Source organism: Papio anubis, chromosome 19 (assembly GCF_008728515.1).
Source record: "Papio anubis isolate 15944 chromosome 19, Panubis1.0, whole genome shotgun sequence".
Classification (NCBI taxonomy): Eukaryota; Metazoa; Chordata; class Mammalia; order Primates; family Cercopithecidae; genus Papio; species Papio anubis.
This window is the reverse complement of record NC_044994.1, coordinates 64,663,503-64,682,016: the sequence shown is the minus strand read 5'-3', so window position 1 is coordinate 64,682,016 and position 18,514 is coordinate 64,663,503. Positions and strand designations below refer to the sequence as shown.

At 35.9% G+C, this 18,514-nt stretch overlaps 1 protein-coding gene across 3 annotated transcripts in view; it reads left to right on the top strand.

Moving 5' to 3' along the window:
* LOC116268609 (neuropilin and tolloid-like protein 1) overlaps nt 1–18,514 on the top strand; it is a 125,063-nt gene that overhangs the window by 82,219 nt on the left and 24,330 nt on the right. For all 3 annotated transcript variants that reach the window (XM_031658911.1, XM_031658909.1, XM_031658910.1), the window contains exon 7: nt 1,528–1,756. In XM_031658911.1, coding sequence (XP_031514771.1) covers nt 1,528–1,756 — 229 coding nt within the window. The remainder of the gene's footprint in view (nt 1–1,527; nt 1,757–18,514) is intronic.

Below are 18,514 nucleotides of genomic sequence, written 5' to 3'. Positions count from 1 at the left end.
CCAGGCTGGTCAGGAGAGTGTTGAAATATTATAGAAGTGTGAATGGAAATGGAAGACAAGTAGTTTAAAGGGGAAATTGACAGGAACTGGTGCCCTGTTGAGTAAGAACATTGAGGACAAGAGCTACATTTTCACTAATTTAAATAGTGGAATTATAAAATTTAGGCTAGACATACTGGATCTGGAAGAAATTGTCTTATGAGTTTCAGATTTTACAAAATAATAAAAAAATACGTAGAGAGTGATGAAGGAGATACATGTTTGATTGAATGCCATGTCTTTAGTTTATATCCATGCTAAATTAAGAAAAATGCATTTAAGAGGAAATAGCATGTAGGCATTCATATTAAAATAAAATGTAAAACATTTAGGAGATATCTGTATGAAAGATGTGTCTTTATTAGGAAACCATTCTAGGTATCCCTTTCACAGTGCATGGGTCTTTTGGCTTTATGTAATTTACATTCTTTGACATTGTATCTTATTGTCATGGTTTAATTGACACACATTTTCAGCACTGGCCCTCATTCTTTTGTTCACCGTGATATCCACAATGCCTTGAATAGTGTCTGCAACAATCATAGGCAAAACTGTGGATGCCACTGAATCGATGGATGCATGAACAAATTATTTCTTTATAGACGTGTATTTGGTTGAATGAATTCCTTGTGATTTTGAATGCACATTAGTAAAGAGTCAAATAATGCCTGTTGATTGAGAAGCAGTACACCTAAGGCAGCGTAACGTTGTGAAAAGAATTATGGACCAGGAAGTGAGGATGCTCACGTCTAATTTTCAGTTTATACCATCTGAGTCTGAGCTTCTTCATCTGAATATGACAATAAAATGGGCCACTTTATAGAGTTGCTGGAAGTATTACAAAGTAACATATAAAGCAAGTTGCACAGTACATTTTACTCATAATTTTTATTTATGTAGCTTAGCTAAACAGCTTCTCTGTATATGCCATGAATGGTCAGAGACTAGCTTGGCCTTTTTATAAAACATTATACTTCGCCTCAAAAATGAAGCAGTGTATTTATGTCAAATAACTTAATTAAACAAACCAGAGACTGTCTTTCAGTATCATTTCTGTTTTTCTTTGGTATTAATAAAAATCGCATATTTTTTGTACATTTTTGGAAGTAAAAGGAAGCCATGGAACTGAAACACGAATGTATCAGGAATACTTCAAATACATTTTGCTAATCAAAGTAAAAAAGTGTGTAAGTATGCAAAACTAATAACTGATTTCCAGTAAGTTATGAGAAGACATAAAGCAAATTTGGGTAAATACACTCAGCTCTAGAAAATGGTGCATTTAAGTAAAGAAAGGATAATAGCATTTGAAAAAAATATTAAACACAATTTGTTCTCATTGTACATCTTCCTTCTATTCACAAGGGAAAATAGTAAGATTGATTGCAATCAGGATTGTCTTGTGAGACTGAAAAAAAGAAATTCTGGTACTTACTGATGTACATTCATATTTTGATATGTGGAAATTATTTTATTTTTGTTTTATAGATTTACTTGCGCTTCTTGGACTATGAGATGCAGAATTCAAATGAATGCAAGAGGAATTTTGTGGCTGTGTATGATGGAAGCAGTTCCGTGGAGGATTTGAAAGCTAAGTTCTGTAGCACTGTGGCTAATGATGTGATGCTACGCACGGGTCTTGGGGTGATCCGCATGTGGGCAGATGAGGGCAGCCGAAACAGCCGATTTCAGATGCTCTTCACATCCTTTCAAGAACGTAAGATTCTCTGCACTTGACTGTTTTTCCTTCATATATGCCATATGATGCCAGTTTCATAAGCTGTTAACGGTGTTTTCTTCACACAGTTTGAGCACAGCAAGCTGTTCTCTAATACGTCGTTTAAACCACTAAAGTCCCCCTTTTTTCATTTTGATCCATGACAGGAAAGAGTTACATATTACATTTTGCTTTGTTATTTCAACATAGGCATCATAGCCTTTCCTAAGACAGTTCACGGTATTCAACTGGGAAATGATGAATTTCATTTGTCTTTGGTTTAGCTCTTACAAAGCCTATGGAACTGATGCAGCAGCTTCTGATGGAGTTTGGGTTTAAATTTTTAAAAACCTGTGTAAAAATATTTGGTAGGTTCTTTTTAGTAAGCTTCTCTTGCAGACCCATTTATTTCAAATAGATTTGTGACCTCAGAGTTCCAATTAAAGTAGGTAAGGAGAGAGAATTGCTTGGGTGGATAATAAACGGGAAAAGTTTCAGAAAATATTTAAAACAGCACAATGGGTGCTATCCAGAGTCAAGGGCAAATCAAATAAACTTTAGAAAGTTATGTTCTAATAAATAATGAGTCATACTAATAGATATATTCTGAATATTTGTCAGAAACCCTGAATATTTCATGTGTTACAAATTTATGGAAGTGAAAAAGAATTCTGAGAAATTTAGCTTTAAGAAATAAGTACCTGGTGACATTTAAGAAATAAGTACCTTCTTGAAAAGAAGAACGGACACTTTGAAAAGAACATTCATGTGGCCAACAAGCATATAAAAATGTTCAACATCACTAATTATTAGAGAAACCCAAGTCAAAACCACAGTGAGATACCATCTCACACCAGTCAGTATAGCTGTTATTTTATTTATTTATTTATTTATTATTGTTTTTTGAGATGGAGTTTTGCTCTTGTTGCTCAGGCTGGAGTGCAATGGTGCGATCTCGGCTCACAGCAACCTTCGCCTCCCGAAGCTATTCTCCTGCCTCAGCCTCCGGAGTAGCTGGGATTACAGGCATGCACCACCACGCACAGCTGATTTTGTATTATTGGTAGAGACGGGGTTTCTCCATGTTGGTCAAGCTGGTCTCAAACTCCTGACCTCAGGTGATCCGCCCGCCTCGACCTCCCAAAGTGCTGGGATTAGAGGCATGAGCCACTTTCCTGACCTCAGAATAGCTGTTATAAAAGTCAAACAGTAACAGATGCTAGTGACGTTGTGGAAAAAAAGGGAACACTTATGCCCCGCTGGTGGGAATGTAAACTAGTTCAGCCACTGTGGAAGGCAGTTTGGCAGTTTCTCAGAGAACTTAAAACAGATCCACCATTTGACCCAACAATCCCAATACTGAGTATAAATCGTTCTGTCATAAAGACACATGCATGTGTGTGTTCATCACGGAACTGTCCCCAGACTATTCCCATAACAAAGGCATGGAATCAAATGAGATGCCTGTCCATGTTAGACTGCATAAAGAAAATGTGGTAAGCTTCTCTTGCAGGCCCATTTAGTTTTAATAGGTTTGTGACTTCAGAGTTCCAATTAAAGTAGGTAAGGAGAGAGAGTTGCTTGGGTAGATAGTAAATGGGAGAAGTTTCAGAAAATATTTAAAACATAAAATATAAAAACGGGTGATATCCAGAGTCAAGGGCAAATCACAGAAACTTTGTATTGTGGAATACTATGTAACCATAAAAAAGAATGATACCATGTACTTTGCAACAACATAGATGGAGCTGGAGGCCATTGTCTTTAGAAGTCTAATATAGTAACAGAAAATCAAATACCACATGTTCTCACCTATAAGTGAGAGCTAAACATTGAGTCCATATGGACAGAAAGATGGGAACAACAGACTCCAGAACCTACTTGAGGGTGGAGGTTTGGAAAAGGGTGGGGATCATAGTACCCCTATTGGGTACTATGCTTATTACGTGGGTGATTGAATAATTTGTACACCAAACTCCCCTGACACACATTTTACCTGTATAATAAACCTGCACATGTGCACCTGAATCTGAAACAAAAGTTGAAAAAAAAAACTGTAAATGAAAAGAAATAAGCACCTTGTATTTCACAACTATGTATTTTTGTATTATTAGAAAAGGCAATACAATATTTTTGAAATTTCAATGATTTCTCTTATTGTCAGAAGCGGAGCAGCCAATACTGTTTTAAATTCGTAAATGTTAAGTGTGTTAGACAGTTATTTTGTATAACGAATAAATAGTTTGGGCTTTAAATTCCCTTTTAATTACCCAGTTGGGGAATTTTAGGACACCAGAAATACTGAATGTCACTCAGTCTTTCAAGTCTTGACACCATCATGTAGTGTGCCAAACATCTCCCCCAGCTTTATGTCGGATTAAAACAGTATGCTGTGATGTATTTGGTTCAGTAGTTGATTAAAATGTTAGAGGTAGTGCATTTTTATCCCAGCAAAATATTTGAGGAAAATATTTTCATTTTATTGACAAGCATATGTAACTCAGGCTACAAGACAACACCTTTGGTGACTCACTGCTGATTGATCTACCAAATTCAATGAATTATTCCTTCAGTGAGGGAATTTCAGGGTTCTATATTTATTCACTATTCTTATCAGTCTTCAGGAATAACATACCGAGAACTCGTATTTAATTTAAATGATAAAAATATGAAAGGGCAAGCTAATATATTAAATGATATAGTCAAGATTTTAATAAATAACAAAAATCTGTGATTTTTATCCAAAGTATGCCATAAAGTATAATAGAGATATATGATAAAAGCATTATATTTCAGAAATCAATAACATAGAGGAACCCTGATGCCCAGGACGGTCCTGTGGTCTTATTTCATTCAAACTTAATGTGAGTCAATACTTTGATTATGGCTGATAAAAATAATCCTATAAACGATATTAGCCTATATTAATGTTAGTGGAGAAACAATGCAAAAAAAAAAAAAAAAAAAAGGATTTTAGTCTTTTGGGAAGCTGCACCAATCAAAATGCAAAAGGCACAGTCTGTTCTTTCCTGACTATTATTAGTGAGGAGAGTAATCACCTAGAAGAGGCTGACAAAGATGTAATTCCAAATAGGAAGAAACGTTTACTTTAGGATTTGTTGTTGTTCAAAATGTGATAACTACCTCAGACCTATATCTCATGGGTCTCAAAAGTAAGATTTATGTTTGAAAGTTACAGAGAAACTTTTGAGTACAATTTAGGGGGAAAAATGTTTGTCGTGTGAGTTGTGATATTCAAAATTTGAAAGAATGCCTATGAAGGACATGAAATATGGTTAGATGGGTGATTGGATCTGAAAATGGATTATTATCTGGCATGAATGGTATAGGGGAGTCATCTATGTAGGAATAGCTTGAAAGACTGGCTAACATCAAAGATCCCTTTCAACTCTGAAAATAGATTAAGTTCTATGAGTCTTTAAAAATCTGCATAGATAAGAAATGGTGAACTGTATATATGGTGCATATATTATTATAAATATGTCTATTTGAGATTATAAAAAATAGAGTTTCAATGCATGTAATTAAATTATGTCTGGAAGTCATTGAAGTGGGCTGACTTTTCAATGACTTGAAAAGACACAGGGTGTTCTTCCTACAGAGGCACCCATCCCAATATGTTCTTTCACAGTGGACAAATAATCACTCTCTTCAAATGATGAGTTTTACAACAGCATTCTCTGTGATCATCTCATAAATGTACAGTAAGTTTCCACTGAAACAGGTTTGTCCTTTATGTCATGTTACCATCTGTGTTGGTCTGAATGGTTCTGTGGCACCCCTTCAAAACGTCATATGTTCAAAATCCAGTTGCCAAGGTAAGGGTATAAGGAAGTGAGGCATTTGAGAGGTGATTAGCTCATAAGTACAGCTCTCGTCATAGGCATTAGTCCTCTAATAATAAAGAGGCCCAGAGAGCAGCCTTGCCCTTTCCCCCATGTGAGGACATAGCTAGAAAGTTTCATCTGTGAACCAGGAGATGGATCGTAAACACACCAAATCTGCCAGCACTTTGATCTTGGACTTCCAAGATCATCCAGAACCTTCCAACATCCAGAACAATGAGAAACAAAATCCTGTTTGCTATAAGCCACCTAATTTATTGTAGTTTGCTGTAGTAACCCAAACAGACTAAGATGTTGCCTGTGTATATTTGTCATGATGTTCTACTTTTTACTGCATTGACTAAAATTGTGCAGAATTCTATCATTATTTATACCTAAGATCAAAGTTATCCTGTGATGAAGTACATGGGTATAGAGTGTCTTTATTCATTGAAGTGAAAGTATTCCACGTAAGAGATGAAAACTTCAAAACAATAGAAAGTGGACTTCAATCAGTGCTACTACTTGTCAATGGGTGGGCAGGAATCATTCTAAGGGTACTTAAGAGGAAGCAAAGAGACTTTGTTTAGGGAGTTCAAGTTCCTCGATGGTATTGCTTTATTCAATATTAGTGGCTGAGAGAGAATTTTGACTTAACCTTTTTGTAGTGGCTGATGACTTTGGTTCTTGTAGATGGTGATAGTTATACAAACTATTCATATATTTTTCTATATGGCTAATATATACAATTACATTAATGTATGTTAGTGTGTATATAATCTAATATATAATTATACTTTTAATATGTAACTATATATGCCTAACATATAATTATACACATCCAATATATGCCTTATATATGTATATATAGTTACATGTATTATCTAACGTTTACTCCATTCACACACCCATGCAGTAAAAGTTGGAGGTAGAAAATCAGTGATCTGCCTTCGTCTTATTCAGGTAATAAGAAAGCACCTGGATATTTTCCTGGTGCCTACACATTTATAAAATAGTATCCCCAGTTCAGTGGTGAAGTGCTTAGAGCGTGCTGGTGCCTGAATGTTATGTCCCTTCAAAACTAAGAGGCTGGAATTTTTAATGTTGTTTACAAGCCATCTAGTCTATGGTATTTTGTTCTAGCAGGCAAGTGGACATACACAGAAAATTTACACTGATATGTGGGCATGTTGCTGTAACAAAGACCTCAAAATATGTGGCAATGGCTTTGGAACTGAGTAATGAGTAGAGGCTGGAGGAGTTTTGAGGTCCTTGCTAGAAAATATTTACGTTGCCATGAACAGATCATTAAGGCTGATCCTGATCTGGGTTCAGTAGGAGAGGAGGAGAATCTTGTTAGAGAATTCCTAAGTTATTCTGAACAGAATGTTTATAGAAATATAAATAGTAAGGGTCGTTTTGATGAGCTTTCAAATGGAAATGAGGAATATGTTTCTAGACAGTGGAGGAAAGGTCATCCTTGTTACAAATTGGCAAAGAATTTGGCAGAATTGTGTTTGTGCTCTCATGTTTTGTGGAAGGTATTGCTTGTAAGGGATGAAATTGGGTATTTTGCTGAGAAAATGTCTAGGCAAAGTGTTAAAGAACGTTTGGCTCCTGACTGCCTGTCATAAAATCCAAGAAGAAAGAAAAGATTTAGAGATGGAATTACTTATCAAAATGGAAGCAGAAATTAAAGATTTGGAAATTCTCGGTCTATTCATATTGTAAAGAATGAGAAAACATGCTTACAAGGAAACCCCAAAGGTGTGGCCAAGCAGGCGTCTGACAAGATGAATGTGGATTGGCCAACTCGGTGGAAATCAGGACCTATTGCTGAAGTCAGTGGAAGGATGACACTGAAGACATGTCAGAGATCACTGCGCTTGGCCTCTCAGCTCAGCTCCAGAGGGCCCGTGTCTAGGGGAACAGAGTAAGTTGAAGGAGAAAAACCACTGTCCACCCCTACCTTGTATCTCAAATTATCTCAAACTTTTATCCCAGCGCTTTCTGGCAGCAGTCTTCCTCACTGCACCAAGTGGAGCGTGCACATTTTGATCAGCAAAGTTGTGGGGGCATGGCTGCCTTCACCTACATTTCAAAGGATACTTGGAACCCGGGCAAAGAATCTTTGCAATGCCACTAACAATGGCAAGCCGAATCATGGGGTGGGGCCACCCCCGGTCAAGACCTTTAGAGACAAGGACATGTGACTTCAATCTATGAAGGCTGTGGCTGTTCCCAGAAAAGCAGTTGGGTAGACCTCTACCCCAGTGTGTTTAAAGGATAGAACACTAGGATAGAACACTAAGATAAAATTCTTTTTTTTTTTTTAAGATGGAGTTTTGCTCTTGTTGCCCAGGCTGGAGTGCAGTGGTGCGATTTCAGCTCACTGCAACCTCCCCCTACCGGGTTCAAGCGATTCTCCTGCCTCAGCCTCCCAAAGAGCTGAGATTTCAGGCATGCACCACTACACTAGGCTAATTATTTTGTATTTAGTAGAGACTGGGTTTCACCATGTTGGTCAGCCTGGTTGCGAATCCAGACCTCAGGTGATCCACATGCCTTGGCCTCCCAAAATGCTGGGATTACAGGTGTGAGCCACTGTGCCTGGCCAAGAAAATGATTCCTGAGTCTCAAGGTTATGGGCTTGCTGGGGACCTGCTACTTCTTTCTTATGTCCCCCTTTTGGACTGGGCATGACTGTCCTATGCCTGTCTCATCATGTATTTTGGAAGGTTCATAACACATTTTAATTCATAGATTTACAGCTTAAGAGTGATTTGCCTCAGAATGTATGCCTCACTCGTATCTGCTTTAGATGAGATTTTGGACTTAAGAGTTTTAAATTGACACTGAAACAAGACTTTTAGGGCTATTGGGATAAAATCAATATATTTTGCATGTGAGAAGGTCAGGGATTTTGGGGAAGAAGTTAGGGTTAGGGTTAGTCTGAAGGTGATTTCACCTCCAAATATATATGGTGAGATCTGCATCTACCCAAGGTGATGATATTGGGAGGTTCGACCTTTGTGAAGTAATTACATTATGGAGCAGGGCCCTCGTTAAGTGAGATTAGTGCCTTTATAAAAGAGGCCTGAGAGAAAACCTTCACCTCTTCACCTCTTCTGCCAGTGAGAGTCCAAGATAGTTTGTCCATGAGGAAGCAAACCCTCAGCAGACTCCACATCTGATGGTGCCTTAATCATGAACTTCCCAGTCTCCAGAACAGTGAGAAGTAAGTTTCTGTCGGTCATAAGCTGCTCCCTTTATGGCATTTTTAGAGCATGCTATGGTTTGGTTTCCTTGTCTCCACCAAAACTCCTGTTGAAATTTGATCCCCAGTGTGGTGATATTGAGAGGGGTAGCCTTGTGGGATGTATTTAGGTGATGGGGACGTATACCTAACAGCTTGATGTTGTTCTGATAACCAGTGAGTTCTCACTCTCAAAAGACTCAATCTGTCTTCTCAGGAATGGATTCGTTTCTACGAGTATGGGTTATGATAGAGCCAGGACGTCCCTCAGGTTTTTCAGCTCTTGTTTGCACGTGGCCACTTCCCCCTGGAAACTTTCCACTGTGCTGCAATACAGCATGAAATCCCTCACCCAAAGCCGGGGCCATGTCCTTGAACTTCTCAGCCTGTAGAACTCTGAGCTAAATACGTCCTTTTTTTTTTTTTTTTTTAAATAAACTACCCCAGTATACTTTTATAGCAGCACAAATTGAAACAAGACAGAGCATATTTGATAATATCCTAATATCTGTGAGAATTTCTTGTGTGGGGACCATAGGATATTTTTAGGGGTTAGAAGAGAATTTAGAGATCATCTATTTCAATTTTTCACATTTTCTGAATTCAAATAGAAAAAAAGGGTTCATTGAAGTTAATTGACTTTCCCCACACATCCTTAACCCCATGCTTAATGATTTGTTAACAGAACCGAGGCAAGAATTAAAGACCTGACTCCTAATCCCATGATTTCTCTTGTGAATATCTTTGCTACTTTGGAGACACTTCTGAGACAGAACTCGAATGTTCTAAAGAGGATGATGATAATGATCATTAAAACATGTAACAGTTATTCTCATATGTCAGCATTGTTTTAAGTGATTACAGACTGAATTTTGATTCTTCTGTCCTATCCACTGCATTTTATGCCTACATACTCTGCTGTCACACTGTAACCATATAGCATGCCACGCTTACATGGCTTTCAAGTATTAGACAAAAGTGTACTATAATGAGGGGTTTCTATTCTGAAATATGCTCATTTGGGTACCATATGAATACGTTTTTAGCCATCATAGTTTTACATTTGTATCTGAATAAATTATAGGAAAAGGAAATAATCAGTGTATCAAGGAGGTATGAAGTTCTTACTAAAAAATTCATCAGACTTTTACCATGCAAGTGCACATTAGAAGCATTTTATAAAGCCTGTGTTAAATGCCAATATTTCTAACAAAATTAGTCTAACACCAGTAATGGGGAGAGCATAAGGGCACTGAAAAGGGTAAGTATTTACTTGCAACTAGGCTTGAGAAGCACCACCTCTGCAGCTTGCTCCTGTAGGCATAATACTGCTGCATCGACTGACTTTGCTAACTCTTCACCTCTGCCTCTCTCAGTTCTGTCAAAGATTGCTGCCTGATTTATGGCGTCACAGTGTTTTTGCGCCCACTATAAACTTTTTTTTTTTTTTTTTTTTTTTTTTTTTTTTTTTTGCTTCAGAAAAATCATATACAGACTTTATCCTCTAAAGCAATTTTGAAACCCAGGGACAAGACAAAAAAAAAAAAAATCAATATTATCACCGAAAGAGAACTCTCTTCTTGACTAGGTGGTAGCCTTAGTAATAAGCTAAATGGCATTTTTCACTTGAATCACACAAAATGTGTAGTCTACAATTTACCTGGTGAAGAAGAGCACATGCATGAGTAATCCAAAAAAGAAGACAAAACATTTAAGTATTATCTTTAGCGTATATCCTTTAAGAAAGAGTATTTAACATTTAAATGTATTTTGAGGTTAACAGTAAAAACAATTAATTAATCAGTAATTTAGTCTCATAGATGAAGAAGCCACAAATATCAAGAAACATATTTGCAGATTAAGAATTCATCCAATTTGAGATATACCATACCTTGGATAATTCTTACATTGATTATTGAAGGTGTGCTGTATTTTATTTTGTGATTTCTTATATTGTTACATTATATATATTCTTATATTTCTTACATTTATATTTACATACAATTTTATATATAATTGTTACATATCATTTATGTATTTATATTAATATAGTATATACTTATGTAAATATATATTTATATATACATATAATATACAATATATAATATATATTATATGTAATATATATTATATAAATATATATAATCTATGACTTTTCTTATATTATTTAAGATTTCTTATATTATTACAGCTTTACACCTTGGCATCTTTTTTGAAAATTCATTGACCCTAAAGAATACTGATTTTAAAGTAATTCTTGTATTTAGAATAATTTTAATTTTGAATACACTTATAGATAGTTCATAACCAATTGTAAGACTGTCTATTTGAATAACTGTCCAATAGGAAAAAATAGAGACCTTAGTGGAATATGTCCATTTAAATAAATCACATGCTAAGTTTTCTGAGCCAATCTTATTCTGTGTTTAGAATATGAATTTGCAGTAACTGGAATGGATGAATGAGTTAAAACTAGTTTTGACGTCTGAAGTTCTGCATTTAGCTGTTCTTCTGCTCTTCTTTACAACTTTTGCAGCGTAAAATATGCATCACTTAACATTTGATTGATGAACAGCATATTTCTGTTAAAAACAAACATATAAAGTAGAGGAGATGGAAAAACAAATTGTCTACATTATGGTTGCATGGAAATTGTTTACAATAATTTGCTAAAATGAGATAATGCATTTAGTTTTATGTTAACTTGTGACAAAAGACTATCAAGTCTAAGCTATAGATTTATTTAGAATAAAGAAATATACATACAGGAACATTTAAGTTCCAAGAACTGAGTTGAAATGTTCTGTGGAAGGCAGATTCTGAGATGAACCAAGACATTCTCACCTTATATTAGTTTGTTCTTACGCTGTTATGAAGAAATACCCAAGACTGGGTAATTTATAAAGAAAAGAGGTTAAATTGACTCACAGCTCCACATGGCTGGGGAGGCCTCAGAAAACTTACAATCATGGTGGAAGGCACCTCTTCACAGGGCAGCAGGAGAGAGAATGCATGCCAGTAGAGTAAATGTGAGACGCCTATAAAACCATCAGATCTCCTGAGAACTCACTCACTATCGCGAGAACAGTATAGGGGAAACTGACCCCATGATTCATTTACCTCCGCCTGTTCCTGCCCTTGACGCCTAGGGATTATTACAATTCAGGGTGAAATTTGGGTAGGGACAGGGAGTCATACAATATCACAACTCTTGGTGTGGAATGCTTATATAATCCCCTGCTCTTGAGACAGTCAGAGTGTGTGAATAGCCTGGGATATTATTTGGTTATTGACTTACATTCTTTCTCTGTGAAAAGTTATTTTGCAGATATATAGAAAGGCTATGAAAGCTTGATTGAGTTTGATTTAATCAAAAGAAAGGAGATTATCTTAGGTGGACCTGACCTAATCAGGTGAGCTGTCTAAAATTGAAGAACTTGAGAGAAAAATGCCCAAGCTTCCTTGGACAGGTGGTTAGTAGAAATCTGGATTTGGAGAACTACAGATGATGATGACTCAGATGCAAGTGAAGATGAATATGTTATTAAGAACTGGGAGAGGGGGAAATCCCTGTTTCGTAGTAGCAGAAAGCCTAGCACAATTATGTTCTGCAGGTATGTGGCAAGCAGAATTTCTAAGTTACAAATATAGGCTAAATATAGGCTATGTAGCTAAGTAGATTACTGAGCTAAATGTTAAAGGTGTAGGCTAATTTTCTCAGCAGAAATACTGTCAGCTTGGACAGAGAGAGACAGAGTACCCAGTAAAACAGTTGGAATGCCAAAATTCTAATAGCATGATCAATCTGATAAAACATATATATGTGTGTGTGTATGTGTGTACGTATGATATATATGTGTGTGTATATATACATATATGTGTAATAAGTGTGTATGTGTGTAGATATACATGTATATATACGTATATATATATATGCGCCACTTTCCATGAGAAACAAAGGCTGTCTCAGAGAACAGAACCAAAGGCAACAGAACAGTCAAGAAAACTTTGACTTCACCTTGATGGACTTCAGAATTATTATGGGTTCAATACTCCTATTTGTTATCCATTCTTCCTTATTTGAACTAGAATCCTATGCCTCTCCCACCACTGTGTTGGGAATGTTGGAGCCAGATGGCTTGTTTTTAGTTTCATGAACCCATACACAGAGAGAAACTGTACCCCCAGGATCTGCACCAGGTTTAGATGATTTAAACAAGGAGACTCTGGACTTTGAACCAATGAGATTTAGATGAGATTTGAACTTTATGTCATGAGGTCATGGGGGTATATTCTTGGGATCCTTGTAATCACTGTCCCTAATCAATTCACTTTGAGTTAATTAAAAAGGAAACTATCCTACTGGGTCTGACCTAACTAAGTAAATATCTAATGGTTAGGGATGAAAGAAGTCAGAGATTTTTAACTGTAGTGAACACTCCACCTGGCCATAAAGAAGCAGCCTGCCATACTACACAGAGAACTACGTGGCGGGGAATTTTGAGCAATCTTTAGAATCTGAGAATGTCCTCAGGTTGCCAGTCAGCAAGAAAGTGAGAACCTACTATTCCAGCGCACTGAAGCATCCCAACAACCTGAACAAACTTGGAAGAGGCCTCCACGTTTTTCATGAGAACCCAATCCAGACAGACTTCTTGATTTTAGCCTTCAGAGACCCTAAGGAAAGAACCCAATTGAGCCCTGCCTGAACTTCTGACATACAGAACTATGAGATCATAAAAAGGTATTGTTCTAAGCTGGTGGGCAAATTTGTGATAATTTGTGACTCAGCAGTAGAAAATAATACATAGTATTCCTATTGCAATGATGTGGGCTTTTTTAATGTAATGGATGATCCAAATATCAATTTTAACATATTACTTAAAAACAGTTGTAATAGATTGCTGTTTATTAATATAGTGCTAGTCCTAGTTTTGATGGTTCAGGAGATGTGGCAAGATATACTGTAATTGTAGGAAACAATCACTCCAGCATCAGATTGACACTAAAAGTTGAGGTTCCACTAGCTTAATCATTAATAACTTTTCTTTTTGATACATTTTTATATTCCTGCTTTCATTCTTTTATTCCTTCACTAAACTTTCCAGGCATGGATGGTTCAAAGATGAATATGGTGGTTGCTTCTCTGAAGGCACCGCACTTCCACACTAACTCAGATTCAACTCAAGTGTGTGACTCACTTCAGATGTTCATTTATATCTGGTATTCTGTGCCACACTCCCACCACATACTCCCTCATTTATTTTAGTACATTACCCACGGAAGGTTGTACTCTAAGAAGCCTAATTCTCTTTGTGTGTAGTTTTTCTCTGCAGCGTTTGTTTTTGTTAGCTGGATATTTGCTCTACTGACACAGTGATTGATTTTATTTCACTGTTCAGTTTTATTATCTTTTCCTGTCTAGAAAAAGATATAGCCTGCCATCTGCCTCTTGTTGACACAATTTGCATTCTGCCTTGGATAATGCAAATTCTTAATTTTGTAATAACTAAGTAAAATTGTCATATAATCTCAGTAACTAAATTTAATGGATCCTAAGGGGAAAAAATATAGATTATAACTCAGTAACACTCTGAGATTATACACCAAAGTATCTTCAAATTAACCAACTTACTTTAATCCTTTTTAACTTCTTTCAGATTTAAATGGGATGACTTTAAATAACTTTGTTAGTTATGGAAAAATGAATTAACACATTTTCTAATTTAGAATTATTTTAAAGAAAGCGAAGAGGGAGTAAAAAATGTAAATCCTGTCACTTAATATTTCACAACAGTGTTTCGTTTTTCCTCTAGAATAAGCAAGGCCAAACACCATTTACAAGTTTGGCGTAAATACTAAGATCAAAAGACATCTTATTCACTATATATTTCCCCACGAAAAGAAAATGTTATGTACTGGAGAAAGCAGTGTTACCAATCATACCTTGGGCCAAAGTGTAAATTGAAGTCTTACTATAAATCTTAATGCCACCACCTTGTGAATTGATGTGTCTTAAAAAGATTAAGACCACTTTACTAGTATAGAAAATATTTATGTATGTATGTCGTATAGTAGCATAAATACCAGATCGTACAGATTTAAATATAAACAATACACAACATATGCTGAGAAAATTGCTGAATGTGTGTCATATATTGGCAGGTCTTCCTAAAATAAAGCACACTTTGGATTTAAAAATCACCATATTCAAACATACATAAATTTCAAATATTTATTAATATAGAAACATCATAATCAAAATAAATATGGAAAAGTTGACCTGGAGAATAATTGGTAAGATAAACAAAAGGCAGTAGGTACATACTTATATCTTATAAAAAATAATGATTATATTCAAAAATAAGAAAAAGATAAGCATTCTAATAGAAAATGGGGCCAAAATGTGTATAATTAATTCATAAGAGAAGCATAAATGTCCTATAAGCATAAGAAACAAACATGTAAACATATTAGTAAACAAATATATAAATTTAAAATTTAATGAGACATCATTTCCTCCATCAAAATGTTAAAAACATGAAATCATGTTGGAGATGGAATCTTGAAATAAAAGCATATGCACTGCTTATAGGAAAGAAAATGTCTCCTGAAGGACAATTTAGCACTATATGTCAGAATTCCAAAATGGGGAACAAAGATAGAATATCACCTTTGAATCAGAAATATTAACCTCTAGGAATACATACTGCTGATGAGTGCATGTTTATAAGCGTGGAAAAATGCTTAAGTAGATTGGTCAAATGGTTCTGGGAATGTACTCTTTATTAAGATGATGTGGTAGATTGATACGGACGTTGTACTATGTTAAGAAGCAAGGTGTTAGAAGCAAGTAGCGAACACTTGTACATTACATTTATACTCTTGTAACTACATGGGATAAACATTTAATACATGTCATTTATTATATATGTAATACATATATGTAAAAGACAATGGGATTAAGATATTAATGGTTGTATTTGGGTGGTGACATTTTTTGCCTGTATTTTCTAATTTTTCTAAAATATATATGTATTGGTTTGGTAAACACTTTTTTACAAAGCTATTACTTAGTTTTCAGACTACATAATAACTCTGCTCTGTAATAGAATTTCTCCACCATTTATCTTCCGAGAGACATTCAACTGATGACTGACTGACTGCATGACAGATCCTGATGGTAAACCTGCAATTTTGCAGGATCTTAGAACACCAGATATAGTATTGGCCTTTCTCTCCCCTCCATATGAGTGCATACACCCTTGAATTCACTTTAATAACTTAAAGACAGATGATAATTAGAAAAATGCAGCCTTAGATTCATCCCAGGACTAATTATGATACGAGTTGTCAGGGTATCCTGGCTGGAAACCGCCACTCTCCGTCAGCGGTCTCATCTTTACTTTTCTCATCACTGCCCTCTCCTGTCCCTGGTTGCTGTGCTGTACAGCGACGGCCACTTTGGCAGAAGGCTGGTTAGTCGAAGTCAAATGCCTGAGAAATCTGCTGCGTGGTCTAGATGGGCATATTAGTTTCCCATTGCTGCTGTAACCAATTAGTGTACGTTTAGAAGCATCAGATAACACAGCTTTATTATCTTACACTTCTGGAGGTCAGATTCCTAAAACAGGTTTTACTAGGCTGAGACCAGGATGTCAGCAAGGCTGCTGCCCAGTAAGAGGCTCCATTGTAAAGTACATTTCCTTCCATTTCCCGTTTCTAGAGCAGGATTTCTTGGCTCCTAGCACTTCTCCTTTGTCAGAGCCACTGGTGTAGCATCTTCGTGTGCCTTTACGATTTGCTGTTACATCATCTCTGTTCCTTCAGTCTCTACCTGTCTTTAGTTGTTACTGCATTGGGCTCAACTGGATCATCCAGAATAATTCCTCATTTTGAAATCCTTAATCACACCTGTGAAATCGCTTTTTCCATATAAGTAACATTCACAGGATGTGGGACTAAGATGTGGACAACTTGGAGAGCCGTTATTTATTTGACCACAATAGAATTTGTATTTCTGTGTTTTGTTTTGTTTTGTTTTTTTTGCTTGTTTATATTAAGCTGATGGAGTCTTTAACTGAAATTCTGAAAGCAATAATTAAGTTGACTTTAAGACCAAAGGTATACAAAGTCAACTGATAAAGATATATCTTAATACAAGTCTGCCTTCACACCTTGCTATTGCATAAGTATTCTTTTATATAAAGAATTTATTTTTAAATTAAATATGTTATTACTATAGAAAAACTTAAAAAGTTAATGTATCCTAAAGATATAAATATAACTTTGGGCAAGTATAGATGGGTTTGAAATTTTAAAATAAATGATAAACATTTTTAGAAACAGAATCACAAATTAGCCATTTCAAAAAATTATTTTGCTTTTGGAAAAGATCTGAAATGGAATTACAGTATGTAAGAGCACATCTTCAGTGTCAGTCAGTTCTGCCACTTTCTTGTGTGTGATGCCTGGATTTTAATCCTCAGTTTCCTTTCTGTAAAACAGAGAAAATATCACAGGGCAGCTGAAAGTTTTCAGTGTATGTCTGGAAAATAGCAAATGGTCGGCAGAAGGTGACTAGTATCGTATCTGTTAGTGAAATAACAACGTACTGAAACTTGGGTAGTTAACACTTTCAAATACAGTGAGGCTATTGAGCGAAGGAAAACGAAATAAAATTGTGTAATCTGCCAGAAGCTAACTCTCCTTTCCTCCCTCATTTCTTTTCCTTCCTTCCTTCTTTCCTTCCTTCCTTCTTTCCTTCCTTCCTTCCTGCCTTCCTGCCTTCCTGCCTTCCTTCCTTCCTTCTTTCCTTCCTTCCTTCCCTCCCTCCCCTCCCTCCCTCCCTCATCCCTCATCCCTCCCTCCCTCCCTTCCTTTCTTACCTCCTCTTACCTCCCTTCCTTCCTGTTTTTTTTTAAAGTTTTTGATTGAGTTTGATTGTACCATAAAGAAAACACTGTCAAAAGTATTCTAATATTTGAAATGAATTATTGATGGACTTTTATTACCGATATGGTTGCTTAAATCATTGAAAAAGTATTACATGTATAGACACGTAGTTTGATGAAATACTTAAAATTTAAAGTTAATTTTCTTAAGTAATTTGACTAAAACAAGTATCTTAAATAATTTTGCTTCTTTGCCTATTCATTGAGTTACTGAGAAAATACTGCAGAACTTTCATTGAACCAGTTAGAATAATTTTTTGAAATAAAGTGTGTGGGTCTACAAGGAATCACTTGGACAAGAATAAAGGCAGGAAATTTCCTGTAATTTTTAGTAGAATCCTTGGAAATAATACATATTTATCTCTCTGATTCTAGCTTTACAACTATTGTAGTTTATGTCTGCCCCTGAAAATACACAGCATATGTTTGTTATATGGAAATAGAAAATTATTACTTTTAATTGATAGCCTCTGAAGGAGCAGATTTTTAAGTTTGAGGTCATGGTGATGGGTTTAGGTGTGGTTCTCATCTTCGTTTATTGCAGGCCCCTTTTTTGGGACTTGGCATGTTCAATGAGAGCAAGTATTGTACCTTTATAAAAGAATAGTGTGTCTAAACTAGCCAACTGCTACTGACATGTATGTATCATGAAAACTAACTCTAGCCCACATGTCCAGGGCCTAATAGTAATCAGCATGCAGAC